The sequence below is a fragment of the Sturnira hondurensis genome, unplaced genomic scaffold, assembly GCF_014824575.4.
Source record: "Sturnira hondurensis isolate 20B ecotype Veracruz unplaced genomic scaffold, ASM1482457v3 Scaffold0011291, whole genome shotgun sequence".
Taxonomy (NCBI): Eukaryota; Metazoa; Chordata; class Mammalia; order Chiroptera; family Phyllostomidae; genus Sturnira; species Sturnira hondurensis.
In genome coordinates this window covers 430753-449438 of record NW_028083922.1, presented here as the reverse complement: position 1 = coordinate 449438, position 18686 = coordinate 430753, and the positions used below count along the sequence as shown (strand labels likewise).

Sequence of the window (18686 nt, the reverse complement as noted above, 5' to 3'; positions counted from 1 at the left end):
TAGTTCTTTGTCTTGGCACACCTATGATATAGTAAGGGGCAGAGGCTCAAATATTCTCCAGGGTGGGGCTACCCACTTTGCTACATTCTGGCACTGTATGTGGTGTAGAGGTGCAGGAGGGAACAGTGCTGCTTGTTCAGCTCTCACCCCTCTTTTAGTCACTTCCCTCTACCTGCAAGTAAATTGTGCACTTTTTGTGCTGATTCCCAGGTGGGTGATCTTGTGTACGTTCTAGGACCCTGTGAGTCTCTCTAATGAGCTCTCCTGTGAGGCTGGGAGTTTCTTCTGCTGCCACAACCCCCACAGGTTTTTATATCCAGAGGTTTTGAGGCTTTGTTTCCCTGCACTGGAACCCTGGGTTGCACAATCTGTATTGCTCCCCAGTTTTTCCTCCTGCCTTATTCACATATGAATGTGGGACTGCTCCCCACATCAGCTGCCATTTAGCCCACACCAGTCCTCCAGCCACTGCCTTGCCACCCATCCTCTTCACCCCAGCTGCCTATCTCCTCCTCTCCTACTGGTCTGGATGAATATTTCTTCTTTGATTCCTTGGTTGTTGGACTTCTACGCAGTTCGATTTTCTGGCAGTTCTGGTTGTTTTTTGTTTCTAAATTTGCTGTTGTCCTCCTTTTGGTTGTGTGAGGAAACAAAGCCTACCTATCTATGACTCCATCTTGGCCAGAAGTCTAAAGTGTGGACTTGAACACTAGTCTATGGACTTTGTTTTTAAAAATCTTTATGTACACTGCCTAACACCATAGTGGTTTAGGATTATTCATCTGCCTTGCATTCTTTCATCTGCTGGATAAAATTTTACTACCAGAGAATGATGCAGATTCAGATGTCAAATTATATCCCATAAAATATAACTACCAACAGTAAATGCCTGTTATAACAGGGTTATTGTATTAAACAGAGGCCCATTCAGTCTTCCAATATGAATGTTTGTTTTACTACAGTAAAATATTTAATTGGATTTGGAAATTGCTGTAGTGTTATATTTAGGTAATAAAACATGTGAGGATCTTTGTTTTTTGTAATGAACAAAATGATGCAATATAGTAAGCACTGAAATTCAGAGCAGGGATTTGTTTTTCATTTAATACCAAAACAATTCTTTATCACACTAAGAATACGCAGACGTGGAAAGGAGGCCCTTTCTTTATGCTTATGGTGAGTTACCACTCAGCAGTTTGTCAGTGACAGAGCTTTGGTGGGCTTTGTCTAGGCTTCCAGCTGGTGTATAAATCATCGGTTCTCTTGTCCCTAGAATAACTAACTGGCTTATTTTGCTATTGAAAGGTGAGAGGACCCATCATTTTTAATCAAAGTTCCATTCTGCCTTCCTTTTGATTCTTTCATTATTTCATACTTGTTTTCTTTTTTTTATTTTTATTTTTATTTAATTCTTGTTCAAGTACAGTTTTCTGTCTTATATTCCCAGCCCTGCCCACCCCCTGCCCAGTGCTTGTTTTCTTATATGAATTCTGTCCTAGACATATTAAGAAATATTTATTCCAAAATAAACCTAGGTCAGGATACATACAGGAAAACAGAATTATTATAATGTTTAAAAAAGAAACAGAAAAAGATGGATAATTTTAACAAGATTAGTAAATGAAAAATCAGGCAGTGGTAAAATGAGGATATGAAAACTAAGAAGTCAGAGTAAATTATTGCACAGAATGTATCCTTTTAGATCCTATAATAATGGCAGACTATACACATATAATAGTATTTTTTAACTTTACTTGTCCCAGATTTATCTCGTGTTTGGATCTCAGTTACTCTAGAAACCAATTCAAGAAGAAAGCAAATACCTTTGTTCTCGTAAATGCAGCAGTACATTTGACAGGATTCTATTTTATGTTTATCAAAAATTTCAGGGATTCTTTAGTATTCGCTAATGATTGTAAGGAAATCATTATAAGGAAATGGTATATGATTTTAAGAGCAGGCATAGATGAGTTTAATCCAATATTTACATATCCAGAAAAAAAGGATGAATTTATCCGTTTAATTTTATGTGTGTTTTTTTGTTTGTTTAACTTATTTCTTTAAATTAACTGAGATTTTAGTAAATACTGAGCAACAGTGAATTTGAAGTTTCCTGTCTGAAAGCTTTGAAAATTAGTGGAGCTTGGCACTAGCTGGATTTTCTCTGAGGCAAAAATGCCATCTCTGCCCAGCTCTTCTTAAGATAAAAAATGCATCATTTTTCCAAATATCATCAGCAACTACAGTCTTCATTGATAAACAGCTATATCAAAAACTTTCTATTTTTAGAGGGCGAACTGACACTTCTAATGGCTAGCAGTTCTAATCTAAAAGTCTTTAAGATTAATAGTCTAATATCAAAAAGGAAGTGTGGAGTAAAACATAGTGAATTTCAATTGGTATATTAATAAAATAAATATACATTTCTTTATCTGTAATTTTTGAGTAACAGTGATTTACATCTGCTGCTTTAATGTCAGGGAAGGGAACGTCTCTAAACTGCTGGAAAAAAATTCTATTGTTATTATACTTTGCAGCACATTTTCCCTAATTGAGTAATACCTTTCATCAAAATAAAATGGTGTTCCTCATTAGGGCATTTGTGGTGGACACATTAGAAATATAATGAACTAAGATGTGCTATCTCAGGTTTGTGTGAAATGAAATGTCTTTAATATCCAACGCAATAAGCTTTGCAATTGCGAACATTCAACTAATAGCTTTTCTATCAAGAGAATTAGTTATGAAATTCCTTCGGGAAACAGTAATCTTCTTTAACTATGGAGAAAAAATTTAGTTTGAGCCAATTTGAATGTAACTTTGATGTTATAGGCTGGTTCTTTATTACACCCCTCTGTTTTGTTCTCACTTGTTTTATTGACATAACTTATTTCATATAATGTGCACCTTCAATATCAATATAATTATATAATTTTTATTTTCTACTTCTCAGGCATTAGCTATGGGAATGATGACTGAATATTATCATTATATCTTTACCACTCTGGTGAGTAATCTATAAGATGTAAATATAATGTTCTAAATTTTATTATTTAGCTTTCTATAATGGGAAATAAGTTTTTGAGTGAGTCAGGGCACATGCCTGGGTTGCAGGCAGGTTCCTCGCAGGCTAACTACCAGCAGGGGACGCACAGAAGGCAACCATACATTGATGTTTCTCTCCCTCTCTCCTTCCCCTCTAAAGATAAATAAATAAAATCTTTAAAAAAAAAAGTTTTTGAGTGAGAAAAAATAGTATAATGACTGGCACTTTTATAGTTATATTATATATTGTTCTAATAAAACCCAGGAGGAATGATCATCACAGAGAACTAAAAATTCTTGGTGGGTAACTGATAATTTTGAAATATCATTTCTGATATTAAATTCAAAATACTGTCTTATTTTTATATTGCTATAGAGAAATAATAGATTTTAAAATTAGTTTGCTGAGAAATCAATGTTTTAGAAAAGCACAAATTCTTATGTTGTTAGCTCTGTTCACCTTACAAAAATTCCATTTACTGAAGCTGCTCTTTTAGAAGATTAAATTTACTATCTTGCTTTTGCCTATATTTGGTTGGATTTTTAAAAAGTCAACGTGATTTGATTTACAATTGGCAAATTGAATGTTACCCTTATCGTTTGTCTTTACATGCCCACCACACAGTTTTTCTTACTTTGCATGAAAATCTAACTTTACTGTTCTACCAGTCCCATTTACTTTTAACTCTATTTATCATTTCATATCCTGATTTTTCCTTATAAAAAATAAAATTCAACTAAGTAAATTTAAAAGTTTTACTGGCTTTCCTGGCTGGCGTAGCTCTATGGATTGAGCATGGACTGCGAACCAAAATGTCTCTGGTTTGATTCCCAGTCAGGGCACATGCCTGGGTTGCAGGCCGAGTCCCCACTTGGTGCACATGAGAGGAAACCACACATTGATGTTTATTTCCTTCCCTTCCTCTCTCTATAAATATAAAAATTTCATTGGCTTTATTGAACAATTTCTGAATGGAGCAGCATCCCATCTACCTAGCAGAGTGGAGCTCTGAGGAGCTGTCCAAAAGGTGTTTGAAGGCAGAGAGGGGGTGAAAAAAGAAGACATAACTGAAGAAAGGCCTTATTTCAGGCAAGGTTACCTCCCATTCCAGGACAAAAGTGTACATTTAGGCAGATTACTTCATTGGTGCTGGCCAGGAAATTACAGACAGACCAGTTAAGATGACATTCCTGGGGAAGGAATGGTTGAACCTGCATTAGGTTAGGTACTGAGTTCTCATTTGGTGACATGGGCTTTGTAAAAGTGACTCTATTTGGGGTCTGTTTCTTTTAAAAACCTTCCTCTGTAAAACAGTTGTGTGTCTCCAACTCTGCTGTGCTCTCTCTGTATCACTTCCCAGTAGGGGATGTTTTGCGGACTGTAAGAAACTTAGTGATAGGTGGAGAGGGAATGGATGCCTTCACTCAGCAGATTATATGTTAACTCTGCTGAAACTCGTTTCTACCTTAATCATAAGCTTTTAGGAAAGCAAAAGTATCAGTAAGAAAAAAATGAAAAATCTAGTTTAGGATATATAGAACTCAGCCTATAATTGAAGTCCTTTTTTAGTTTGATTTTAACCAAATGTTTCTAGTTGTTTAATTTATTTGTTCGTTTGCTGTTATTCGCTTTCATGAATTCTTTTTTGTTGATTCCTTCTGCTTTGTAAAGTTGTTTCTGACCATAAAAATGGAAAGTCATCTGTTTTGTCTCTGACTTTTGCTGATTTCTACTCTCTTACACCTTAGCATATACTTCCGTACATTATGTATATATAACCCCTTAGCTTGATAGCAAATATTGAAAAATAAAAACCTAAAGGTCCGTTATTTTTTTACAACACAGAACACAACTCAGGCCAATGTCAGTTGCTCTCCACTGCATTTTATTCCTATTATCCAGCCTGTATTATTGTATGGGTCCAAAAGAAGCTGTGCATAAGATCAATGGCATTAATCCTGCCCCAGTTCTCATGTTGTCTGTGACATCGGTTTGAAAGAAGAAGAAAAAAGGCCCACATGCTGCATGTTCTCATAGTGACATCCACATCCCCTTATAGTTGTTGGCCTCCTGTGTCTTGGGAAAACCAAAGTGAGAGCGTTCACTGTCTATAAGCGGGAAAGTGCAACTTAAATTGAAGGGGTTCCTTATGGTGAAGTTGCCTGGTAGGGTTTAAGACAAAGGGACTCAAAGCATTCTGCAACAAAAAGGCCCATATTCACTGTTTTTTTCTCAGCTTTGATATGCTTTTTTAAAAAAAAAGTTAGAAGCCATATTTTATGACCTGTTTCTTTTTTTAAAAAAAAACAAAACAGAAAAAATACAATAATCAGCCAAGAAAGCAAGGCATAGGAAGAATACCTTTATTTTTATTTATTTTTTCATAATTTTTAGAAGATTTTATTTATTTATCTTTAGACAGAGGAGAAGGGAGATAAAAAGAGAGGGAGAGAAACATCAATGTGTGGTTGCCTCTCACATGCCCCCTACTGTGTACCTGCCAGCAACCCAGGCATGTGCTCTTACAGGGAATCAAACCAATGACCCTTTGCTTCTCAGGCCAGTGCTCAATCATCTGAGCCACAGAAGCCAGGGTGGGGAAGAATACCTTTATTACACACCTTCATTGCAGTGTTATTTACAATAGCCAAGTTTTGGAGACAGCTTGAGTGTCCATCATTAGATGAGTAGATAAAACAACAATGGTATATTTACACAGCGTAATACTCCGTGGCTGTGAAAAAGAAGATGATTTTACCCTCTGCAATAGCATGGATGGACCTGGAGGACATTATGCTAAATGAAATAGGCAAGTCAGAAAAAGACAAATTTGATATGATTGCACTCATATGTGGAATCTAATAAACAAACTGAACTAACAAGCAGAATAGAGACAGACTTATTGAGAACAGGCTGACAGCTCTGGGTGGGTTGGATGGTGGAGAGGTCTCACACACACAAAAAGAAAAAAGACTCATGGATGTAGGCAACAGTGTGGTGGAGGGAGAGGGTTTGGGATGATGGAAGAAAGTGTAAGGGGGATAAATGGAAATAGAAAAAAACACCTTTAGCCAGTTAAAAATAAAATGTAAATGCATTGTGTGTAAAGGCAAGCTATCTTTATCATGGAGAAGAAAACTTAGGTAAATCTTTAAGTGGTTAGAAAAAGGCTCTTGTTCCATTGGTGGAATTAGAATATTATACATATATAAAGTATATATATACATATATACTTGTTATATATATTATATACTCACACATATATATTTGCATTGGCAAAGTAAAGTATATATGTTTATGTAGAGTACATATATTTGCATTGGCAAAGCATGAGCATAGTCTGTTTGAATCTTGGCGATTTATGATGTTGAATATCACTTGAGAAACATTGATGTTGACTATCTTAAGGGAAGTAAGAATAAGTGACTTTTTCCATTATGTGTGCCTGTGAGTATACTCTGTTGATAACACATGAAAATTCTCTTTCAGGACCTTTTCGCCCTTGATGTAGAACCCTACCGCTACAGTGGTGTTAACATGACAGGGTTCAGAATATTAAATACCGAAAATACACAAGTCTCTTCCATCATTGAAAAATGGTCAATGGAACGGTTGCAGGCACCTCCAAAACCCGATTCAGGTTTGCTGGATGGATTTATGACGGTATGAACACCCACTTAAAGATCAGTTTATGTGTTTTTCAGTAATACTGCATAAATTATTAAATCCTCTGGATTCAAACTTTGGTTTAATTGCTCACCCTCAAAGGCATGATATCAGAACTACTATTAAAATAATTCTTTTAATACTTTTCTAAATCAGTTTTTTATTGCAAATTTACACTTTTTATGGAATTATCTTAAGAGGTATTTCTACTATCATTAGAATTCTACAGTGTAGTGTCATATAGATGATACATTAGAGAGTGAAAAGAAGCCCTTGTCTGAGAGTTTGGCTTCTGATTTTAACTACCAGTATATGATTACTCTTTAACCTGTTGGTTTCTGATATCTGATGTCACATGGATGCCTTACACCACATAAAAAGCTCCCTTAAGCTTACTTATTTTAATACATTTATTAAATATTATGATAATATGTTGTGTAAATGTATTATCATGTAAGTATAATGTGTAAATGATATGATGTTATTTGTTAATAACATCAAAGATATTCAATATGCTTCAATAAAATAAGCACCTAGCAAAAACTCATGGAGTAGACATCAGCAGAGAGAAATCCCTCGCACGTGTCCTCTGGCTCCATACCCAATCCCTCAAAACCAGGCAAGAAAATCTGAAACAACAAATGAAACCTTCCCAAGCCTGGATTTCAGTGAGGGCCCCTTCGCAGATAACGAGAACACAGTTTCCTACGTGGCCAAATGGGAAAGTGAAACACAGAACCGCTAAAAGGTCATCAAGATTTCAGTACTTAGGAGGCTTGGTACATATTCAAAGTTGAAATAACTCCAACTTTGGAATTGTTTCCATAGCCATACGTATTGTTTTAAAGGAACTTAATATATTTTAAAGTTTCATGTACCTAGGAATCTATCCATTTTGTCCAGATTGTCCAATTTGTTGCCATATACTTGCTTGTACAATTTCCTTACAATCTTTTGTATTTCTGTGGAGTCAATTATTAATTCTCCTCTTTTGTTTCTGATTTTATTTATTTGGGTTCTCTTTTTTTTCTTTCTTTATAATTCTGGTTAAAGCTTGTCAATCTTGTGTGTCTTTTCAAAGAACCAGCTCTTGGTTTTCTTGATCTTTTGTATTGTTTTAGACTCTATTTTATTTATTTCTGCTCTGATTTTTATTATTTTCTTTCTTCTACTCACTTTGAGCTTTGTTTGTTGTTATTTTTCTAGTTCCTGAATGTATAAGGTTAGACTGTTTATTCAAATTTTTTGTTGTTGTTGTTTCTTGAGGTAGGCCTGTAATTTCCTTCTTAGGATTGCTTTCACTGTGTCCCATAGATTTGGGGTTGTTGTGGTCTCATTTTCATTTGTTTCAAGGATTTATTTCTTGAATTCGTGTTAACCCATTCATTGTTTAGAAACATGCTTCAGTCTTCTCAAATTTATTGAGACTTGTTTTGTGTCCTAGTATGTGGTCTGTCCTAGAAAATGCTCTATATGAACTTGAAAAGAATGTATATTCTGCTGTTCTGAGTTGAAATGCTCTGAAGATATCAGTTAAAATGATGCGGTCTGGCCCTGGCTGGTGTAGCTCAGTGGATTGAGTGCGGGCCTGTGAACCAAAGGGTTGAGGTTTGATTTCCAGTCAGGGCACATGCCTGGGTTGCAGGCAGGTTTTCAGCAGGGGACACATGAGAGGCAGCCATACATGGATATTTCTCGACTTCTCTCCATTCCTTCCCCTCTAAAGATAAATAAATAAAATATTTAAAAAATAATAAAATAAAATGATGTGATCTAGTATATCATTTAAAGCTACTGTTTCCTTATTGATTTTCTATCTAGAACATTTATCCATTGATGCCAATAGGATGTAAAATCCTGTACTATGACTGTATTTCTGGATCTCTCCCTTCCTGTCCATGAAGATTTTACTTACATATTTAGGAGCTCCTATGTTGGGTGCATAAATGTTTATTAGGTTTATATCCTCTTGTTGGATTGTTCCCTTTATCATTATGTAGTATCCTTCTTTGTCTCTTATTATAGCTTTTGTTTTAAAGTTTATTTTGTAATATATAAGTATTGGTGTTCTGGCTTTTCTTTTTCTTACTCACTTTTAGAGGCTCAAGACTAACCAAGAATCACACTTGTCATTTTCAAGTGCTAGTTTACACTTAGAACTGGGCTAATGGAGAAACTGTTGAAAAAAGGATATATTCTTATGTATCTTTAGTTGTTTATACCACTCTACCAATGAAATAAAAATCTAAGGGAAGGCATATACATAATTTAAAAGTTTCCAATAGCTATGTTAAATAACATATACAAAGCAGGTAAAAATCAATGTTGTTAATTTATTGTTTAATCAATTATATCAAAAATTACCATTATTTAAACAGGTAATCAATATAAAAGTTATGACTGAGATATTTGCCTTTTTTTTACCAAGTCTTTGAAATTTCATGTGTATTTGACACCATGGCTATTCATTTGGACTACTCACATTTCAGGTATTGCAGCCAAATGAGGCTAGTGATTTTTAGGACTTGATGATTACAGTATACTATTTAAGCAAATTATAAATACCTCATGTATTCTCATTGAATCTATTTTCTATAGACTGAATTACCACTATAATTTATAAAACAGTTCAGCACTTTGACAATGTTCACATTTCCTAGGTCATTCCTACCTGCTTTTTTATGTGTCAGTTGCAGGTAGAAACTTTATAAGCATGAATACAGGGGTGGGAAAAAGAAGGTTAATAATAATTCAATAATAAATGAATAAATAAGAAAATGCAAGAATAACTGCTTTCAGTGCTCACAACTGTAAGCCCATTTCTGCCCACACCTATATTCCTCTGTACTATTGTGTGGAAAATCTTCTCCTATTATGATTATAATTTTTTTCATTAATTGGTTCACTGGGTTTTCAGAATGCTTTTAATGTTGTAGTGAAATAAAGGGAAGTTTTAATTTTTTCTCCTAAAAGAAGAGTTAATAACACGAATTGAGTGACTTATAGACACTGAGAAAATTGTCACCTTCAATCAACCAAATTTCTGATAGAGACAATGACTTTTGTTCTCTCTTAGTGAGAAAAGTAACCTATCAGAGTTTAAAAATGCCTTATTTCCATAGTAATTTTTTGAAGAAATTATAAGGGGAATTTTACTCTTTTGCATTAATTGAGAGGACAGATTAGTTCTGCTATTTTGGTTTTAATCTAAGACATATTTGAGAAACATTTTTAGAGGGACAATATATAAATGACTTAAAAATAAAGATATTTTTCCTCTAAAGTACATCCAGATTAAAAGTATTATACAGCCTAGAAAAAAATCACACATATTCTATTTTGTTCCCAGTTTGAAAATAGTGAATTGAACTTCTAAAACTCAATAAGACAATGTCATTTTTAAACGTTAAAGTGTATACTATCCTTTAAATTGTTATTTGAATATGTATATTTTTTTCATGTATTCTTTCTAGCTTTTTTTACTCCTGTTTAGTTTCAGGATGGGTATTTTGTCCTTTGTTATTCAAAATCATTATACATTGGTTTAGGAGAAGTAGGTCGGTAGGCATCATTATAGTTTTAACACCTTTATCCTCTAGGACTTTCACTGAGATGTCCAAGGATTTTTGTGCCCCTTTGTATATCAGAAGCACAAAAATCATCCAACTTGACTTGGTTCTCTTTGCATTTCCATGTGATTCCCTGAATGAATCTAATGTCATCCCCTGAAACAGTACTCTCTGATTTCTGGTAACTTGTGTAAACTCTTGGAAGATAGATAAGCACAAAAGAAGGCATATTCATTTCTTACCCAGGGACATAGTGACTCTTCGAGGGAATTATGCTCAGAAGATGGTATTGTACAAAAAAGACAGGGTGTTAGGAGGAATCAAAGTTGAGGTTCTTTCCTTCCAGCTATGATTCCACTCCTCCTCACTTCTTCCCTTTTGCTGAACCGGCGGGTGATTTAGTGAGAGAGAGTGGTAGAATAAATGTGCACTGGAGAGAAAATTAGACTATTGAAATCTGTAGAAGAATTTAAAATGTCAGCATTTTTCTCTTTGGCATGGCTATGAAATGCTTTTCAAGTGGCATCTTAAATAAGAAAAAAATAAAGTTGTCACATATAAGAGATAATTACTCCTTCATTTATATATATCTTGTTTGTTATTAAAAACTATAAATATTTAACAAAAAAGCTTAGATGGGAACATTTTTTAAGTAAATGGGCTGAAGATAAGTTTAATTGCATGAGCACTTTTTGAATAATATTTCTTTTCCAAAAATGTATATCAGCTATTTATTTTATTATATTCCTAAACTGAGCATGGAACAATAAATATTTTGGTAGAAGAGATGAAGTCTGCGATTAAGATAAATATTTCTTCCCCAAAACATTCTGATTGATTAGTTTTTATAATTTCTCTTTTGCAAAATTGATAATATCTTTAAAATCTTTTTATTATATAATGCTATATAATGATATAAAAATTATATGCAAGATATTTTTATGTGACATTAATTTTAATTATAAAATAGTGAATGGATATTAAAAAAATAAAACCAGTAGCAAATCTGTATAAAAATATTGGCAGCCCTGACTGGTGTGGCTCTGGTGGCTGGATGTCATCCCCAAAGTGAAGGGCTGGTGGTTCAATTCCCATTCAGGGCACATACCTGGGTCACATCCTGGTCCCAGGTTGGAGCATGTCTGAGAGGCAACTGATCAGTGTTTCTCTCACACACTGGTCTTTCTCCCTCTCTCTTTCACCCTCTGCTCCCTTCTCTCTAAAAATAAGTAAATACAATCTTTATTAAAAATGCTGGCATGCTTATGCCTTGCAGGAACATTCTTTTTCTTTCCATTTAAGATTATATTGTAAACATTCCTAGTTGTTAAATATTTAGGAAAAGAAATTAGAAGGCTATTTCCACCATAAATGGCATCAGAAATTTAAGAGGATTTTAATTAGAAAATAATTATAGGCTAGCATGGTGACATTGACAATGTTCCCTTTGGTAAGTTCATGAGATCTCAGTACTTTTTATATCTCTTGGGCTTTTTTAGGGGGGTCTCAATGGCCCCATAAAGGAATAATACTGTCAGTGAAGTTCTGAGTTTTTGCAAGACCCATTATTATCACTATCATAGTCATTTCTCATTATATAAGATTATTTAATATACTTTCACATTCTTTCTTCATGCTTGAGCTATAAAAGGAAACAGTAAACTGGATGTAGAACAATATTTCTGGTTATGCTAGCACCTTCATTGACCCTTATATTAAGTGTTTATCAGCTAAATGACTATTGAACACAAGATCATTTCTTCTATAGTTGTAGTTTCTTCTTTTATGGTTTGGGTTCCTCATTTTAAAGATATTAATGTTAGTATCGCAGTGAAGTCTAATCTTCATCCGGTGTCAATGCAACCAAGGTACCAAGTTACACAGTATACCCAAGCCTGATCTAGTTAAGAATGAAAGAAAAAAGGAAGCCCAACCCTCTCCCTTCAAACATAAAGGTTTTTTTCCCCCATGATATCACACTTCTAGTACTTTTACCCCTGCCCATAAACTCAGTTAGTGCTTTAAAATACTTCCCAGATATCAGCACTTACTATAAAACACTTTACTGTGCACTCTCTATTAAGTATTCACATATTTCCATGCTCCTGGGGTATGGAAATGTTATTGTTCTTTTACTGCATGATCAAATGACATTTCACTCAGTCTTCTGAACAGATATTTACTTTCCCCGAGAACAGTTACTATAAGGTCAAGATTCACTTTTTGAACCCATTAGAGTTTCATGATAATTATATTTATTGAGTTTGCAGCAATTTCAATTCAAGAGAATGAAGTCAAGAACAAACACCTTGAGGTAAATTTTAAATAGTCTAGCTATATCCCAGAAGTCCTTCTCAGTTTTCCAATTATGCCTGTGCATACTAATGCTGATGTACCTGTAATTCTTTCATCAGATTAAAAATACCATTTTTACATTGATATGGAATATCACACATAGTTCTTGATCATGGAAATTTGTGACACAAATTAATAATGACTAAAACTGCAATTAAACTGGTCTCAAATATTTGTTAGAACACATTAAACAGAAAAAGTCTATAAATGCTTTTGATTAAATAGCAAAATTTTAGTGAGTTAGAAGAGTAGTTGCCATTCTTTTTTACGTAATGGGAGAATATTTGTAAGGGAGGTGATTCTTCATGTGTTTGAGTTCCAGTGCTCTTCAACAATTAGATCTTTTTGACAAAAGAACATGGCCTGAATTTTATCATTTCTTTCATAATTAGATTTACTTAAATTTATAAATCAATATCTTCTATACACAATTTACAAGAAGGAGTTAGCTCATATACTAAGAGTGCACACGTGATTACTCTGCTCTAAAAAGACGTACCTTCAGAAAAGTCAATGAAAATAGACCATAGAAAAATAAGGTATGGCCAGGCAGGCTTTCACTTATTGCTAAAGTGCAAGTCTGCCTTTGCTGCTATTTGCTTATCTTAATTAGATACAGCTATTTTCTTTGACTCGATTGAAATGAGAATAAATATGAGACTTTGCCAAGCAGTGGATCAAAATAACTTATACCATTTTTTTAATCAACCAAGAAGGGCATTTGGAATAAGTTGGATTTATCTCCTATTCCACTAAAACCCTAAAAGAAAACTGTAAAAAGTAGCCAAACAATGAATTAATTGTCCTTCCTTCCTTCAATTAATTTTAATTGTGTGTATATTGTACATACACTCAGAATTTGATACCACACTCTCAGAATGGGTAATGAAGACACCACCAATATTGCCTCACAGAATTTAGGGAACTGACGGAATTAGAGGATACTGAATGTCTCTCTGATCAAATCTCCCATCTTCATTGGTACAAAATCATATTTACATTTGATTATTGATGTCTTACTAATTTGGTACTTATTTGATTGTTATAGTTTTCCTAATTCCTCCTTCAATTTTTTTTATTTTCCATTCTATTTTATGGTAGCAAGACACAGACATGTAATTACCAGGAGTTTTGCATAACTTCTTAGTATTTGCTGAGAAATTTATAATATTTAACAAAAATTTTCAACAGAACTGTTCGTTTTATTCTTGTCTTTACTACAGAAGAAATGTTCTGGGATCCATTTATAATCAAGTAGGGAATAAATATTTCTATAAGATATTTCAGGGTATGTACTGAAGTCATAAGTACAACATTCATTGCAGTTGTATGTGATGGATTTAATGAATAGTTAAAGGACATGGGGTATGTGGCATGGTTAACAGAATGGCACTTCATTTCTTTGTTTTATATACCTATTTATCTTCTGTAAGTTGCTATGTTGCAAGTTAAATCTGAATATAGATAATTTAGATGACAGGACAACTTCTTATTGTTATGTTAACATAGAACATTCCACTTAACTACCTTTGCTCATTGGTAAGTTAAATAATAAACATTTATCTAAAGCTGATTGAAAGATGGAATTTCTATTTTAAGTAATTTTTTACATGAAAACTGATAGTTGCAATGAAACATTTATTGTGTTACTCTTTAGGTCTATTTTTAAACTTTTCACTTGGTGAAGGTAAGGTTGAATAAAGAGACTTTTTGCCCCTTCTACCATGAAGAGCAAAATTTATCTTCCAAGCACTGATCTAAAATCATGCAATACAAACTTGTAAAGGATTAATACATTTTTGCTCATAATTTCCTTCACCTTCTTTTAGATTTTATTTTATATTTAATTATAGTTACATATGGATATAACCAATGAAAAATAAATGTATGAGGAAGTCTGTTGAGACAGAAATTTCTTTCATTGAGGAAAATGAGCTCCTCGAGGGAATCAATGACAAGGACACATAGAGAAGGGGATGGTGAGTCCTCTGGCAGGAGGGCGAAGTCCAGCTTTGCCAGCTAGCAGCTGACCTGTGCTGAGATTTAGGGCTTCACATATCTGATAAATTGGAGACGGAGAAGAAAACATGACTTGATAATCATCCTTCTGATTTTAACTGCAAGCTTTTTTTGTCATGCTCAGTTATAGAACAATTTTATTTAAAAATTAAGACAAATGGAAAAGATGCAAATGAATAAAGAACTTGGTGTATAATAAAATATATATTGTATATAATAAACAACGATCATAATTATTATATAAATATGTACCACAGTCTATATTTTCCTCTCTTTGTTTTTAAATTATCTACCTACCTGCCCCACCAACATAGAAATTATCTTGCCTATTTAATCCAAAGAATTACCTGAGTCTATTATTAAAGATAGGACCGTACACATATGACTTTAAGGACTCTAGGATGTAGAGTAGCCTTAGGAAGTTTGATCCAAATGATGACTATTCATAAATTCTGAGTCTAACTCCCATTATGTGTTACCATTTATATTGTACAACCTCTACTATAAAACAACCCATTTGTGCAATACATTTAATGCTTACTATATCCTAGTGCTCTTATTGCCTCATGACATCATAGGGCAGATATAATCTTCATTTTATGGATGCAGATATATAGAATAGGTAGGTTATTCATGAAGGAAGATCCCTGGACTATAACCAGAAGCAAACAGAAAGAGTCCTTGAGCACCCAGAAGTAAAATGTTGGGCCTGATGAATTAGAAACCAGTGAAAATGTTGCACTTATTGTTTCTTCAGCTTTAACACATGGGGTTTCACATCAACTTTGGGTGAGGTAGTTGGTCTACTAAACCCTCTTATTCCTTCCGAAAGTTAACAGAGGCCAGGAGGCAGCATCTGAATTGCATTTCCAACACTTTCTAACACTGTAACTTAATATATTTGAGTGCCACTTGTCCAAGAAAAATAATAAATTTTAGTGTGCTATCTTAAGGCTCTAATAAAGGCTCTAAATTAATAAATAAAAATATTGGAAACCTTCCTAGAGGATTTTTATAATTATGAGCGATATCATTGCTTCCTCGTAAACTCTCAGTGCTTGATAAATATAGACCAAATTGTGGCATAGTGATTATAATTTAAATTTTGCAGTCATATTACTTCAGCATCAATCATAATCCGTTTTATGCAATTACACTGTAGTAGGTATTTGGTGTGTGTAGGTGCCGCATGCCTCCTTGACATAGAAACTTTAAGAAGCATTCTTGAAGAATCTATTCAGTATTTGAATTAATCGTCTTAAAAACGAAGCCAATCACAATGATTTTAAATGTGCCACTGGAATTATGTGTCCCTTTTTAGCAGGTTTTTAAATCTAGTTAGGACTTTATGAAATGGTATGGACCATTTATTTCCTCTCATTGTCGGGTCACTTCCTTTTTAGATTAAGAGGGTGGTTTGTTGGGCAGAAAATTACAGGATGAATTTTTCTTAGGGTTTTTTTTTGTTGTTGTTTTTTAATGCCAGTTATAGAAGACTGCTAAACACATCCTATCTTAGAACAAGAAAGTTGGGATGAGATTGGGATGAGAATCATCTGACTATTGAAGCTGAGGCCTGCTTATTCCATTCTTTATAGACTCCTAATTATTTAACATGTCTGAGCCTCAAGCACTTCATCTGTTTCATGGAAATAATAATATGCCCCAGTGAATTCAGTCGTTTTGAAGATTAAGTGCACAGATACACTGCTTAAAGACAGTTTCTGGTGAAGAGTTGATCCTCCAAAAATGGTCTGCATTTTCCTCAAGGCAAAGACCATTTCTGAACTTTAGTGCAAGTGCGGTTTCTATTCAGAGTAAAGTTTGTCACTCATCCAGTCTTTTAATGCTTTGTTGTACAAATGTGACAACTGAATAAGAATGCAACTACCTAATGGTACTTAAAAAAATCTAAAAGTAGATAGTTGCCTACTTTAATGTACTAGATGAGAAGAAGTGAATGAATGAGCATGAATCAGAGCTAGATTTAGTATCAAATTGTTGATGTTCATTTCACCAGGCTGGCACCTAAATAATTATATTTAAATCAGAAAGACTTTTCTTCAAAAAATGTAGCCTGTGCATTTTTGTGATATAAAAGGACTAAGAAATGGTAAGGATTTACTCCGATGCACTAATTTCCTAGATATGCTTGGCCAATACTCTTTAAATTCACATTAATAAATTAAAAGAATATTTCAGACAGAATGAAATGAGTTTTAGGGTTAATTTGCCCTAGGGATAGTTGGAATTCCTTGGCTTTATTGTGCAGAGAGGAAATATTATGTTGATCTTTCATTTGCCTTTCTAAAAGTCATCATAAATATTTTATTCATTAATCTTCAGAATATCCCATGACCAAACTGAACCAGAAAAGAAAAATAAAGTTATTAAATACACACAGATATTAAAATGATACCAAATCAATTCTTCATGAAAATTTCCTGTACATTTTTACACATTCATTTATTTTCCAACTATTTACTGAACACCTACTCTATGTAATAGGTGATATTTGACCATGTGGATGATAAGAATATATATTGTTATTTAAATTATATATATACACATAGAAATATATATATATATATATATGTATGTATGTATATACAATTTTAAAAATGCTGACATGTAGTAACAAATTTACCAGTATATAGAAAATATTATGTTCTGAAGGAGTTTATCTACTCTTTGTTTAGGATAAACTAAACCTCACATAAAATCACAGCTTGAGAATGTTACGTGCCCGAATTAACAGGATGAATAGTTTTCTTTCTTCGTAGTTTCCTCACTGTACGTGGCCTAAAGTCCAGCATTCTGTGGTAAGTCCTAGAAACTCAGAGACTTGATCAGCTCGATGAGGCCGGTGGGTGAGACTCCAGGCTCCATTGAAAGGTTCTCCACACACAGGTGCCCTCTTCACACTGGAGAATTCCATAGTTGCCACCAGGTGTGGAGCATTCCTGAAAATTGCACCACAATCCTGGACCTATTGTCAGACTTGGAGTTCTGGTATTTCTGCTGAAAAGGTGGCAGTCATTTTATTCACCCAGACTCCTTTTGCCCCTAGTGTTAGAGACCGTTTTTTGCCAATCGCCTCTGCCTAGACTGTCACCACTGGAGCTAGGGCTCAAGTTTATTCTCAGATTGGCCTGGATTGCCAGCTTTCAGCTCTCCAGTTATCTAGCTTTTCAGCTTACCTAACAAATGTGCACCTGGGAACATGCCCTAAGTGTCAGTCAGCGTGGCTGAATTGGGAGCCCCATGCCAGCCACAGGTGGTTTGCAGACCCAGCCCCTCCACGATGCTCTCAGGTCATGCTGTGTCCTCTCTCAGCTGCTGATTATTTTCATGCACCTGACTGTACCTGGGCAGCCTTGGTCTCAGAAGTGTTCTGGATCGCAGTCTTGTGTTCTTCCTACGAGTTTCCTAGGAGAAGGTTTACAAATGTATCCACTCTCTCTCCCCAGGACTTTCAAGCCCCTGGTACTAAGGAATGAAGGAAAGAGAGGTTCTCTGTAAAACCAAATGTACAGTTGCTATGGCCACCATAGAAATGCTATACAGTTGGCTTTCATCTATTTAAGAAAGAAAGAAAGAAAGAAAGAAAGAAAGAAAGAAAGAAAGAAAGAAAGAAAGAAAGAAAGAAAGAAAGAAAGAAAGAGAAAGGAAAGGAAGCTTAAACTTAGAGTATTTGATGTTTATCTTTATAAGTGGAGCTAAATTAATTTTATTTTGTTGTTACTATTTTAGTATCACCAAGTACTGGGCACACCTGCTACAGTGTTATGAGAATTGAAGGTTTGGTGTGATTGGGAAAGAAATTTTGGAGGAGATAGGGCTTGAGCTGGATCTTGAAGGTGAATTTGAACAAAAAAATTGCATTTTTGACAAGGCCAGATGAAAGCAGAAAGGCTGAATTGGAATAAGAGAATGGAAAGCCATTCAATGTTTTAGCATATGAGAGTGCAATACAGGTAATATTCACCATTTACTGTGTATCTACTCTGAAAAACATGCCATTTATGATA

The 18686-nt window shown here is 34.3% G+C and overlaps 1 protein-coding gene across 1 annotated transcript in view; it reads left to right on the top strand.

Moving 5' to 3' along the window:
- GRIK2 (glutamate ionotropic receptor kainate type subunit 2) overlaps nucleotides 1-18686 on the top strand; it is a 589700-nt gene that overhangs the window by 284275 nt on the left and 286739 nt on the right. Inside the window, exons 6-7 of the mRNA XM_037059704.1 lie at nucleotides 2954-3007; nucleotides 6536-6709. Of these exons, the coding sequence (XP_036915599.1) occupies nucleotides 2954-3007; nucleotides 6536-6709 (228 nt within the window). The remainder of the gene's footprint in view (nucleotides 1-2953; nucleotides 3008-6535; nucleotides 6710-18686) is intronic.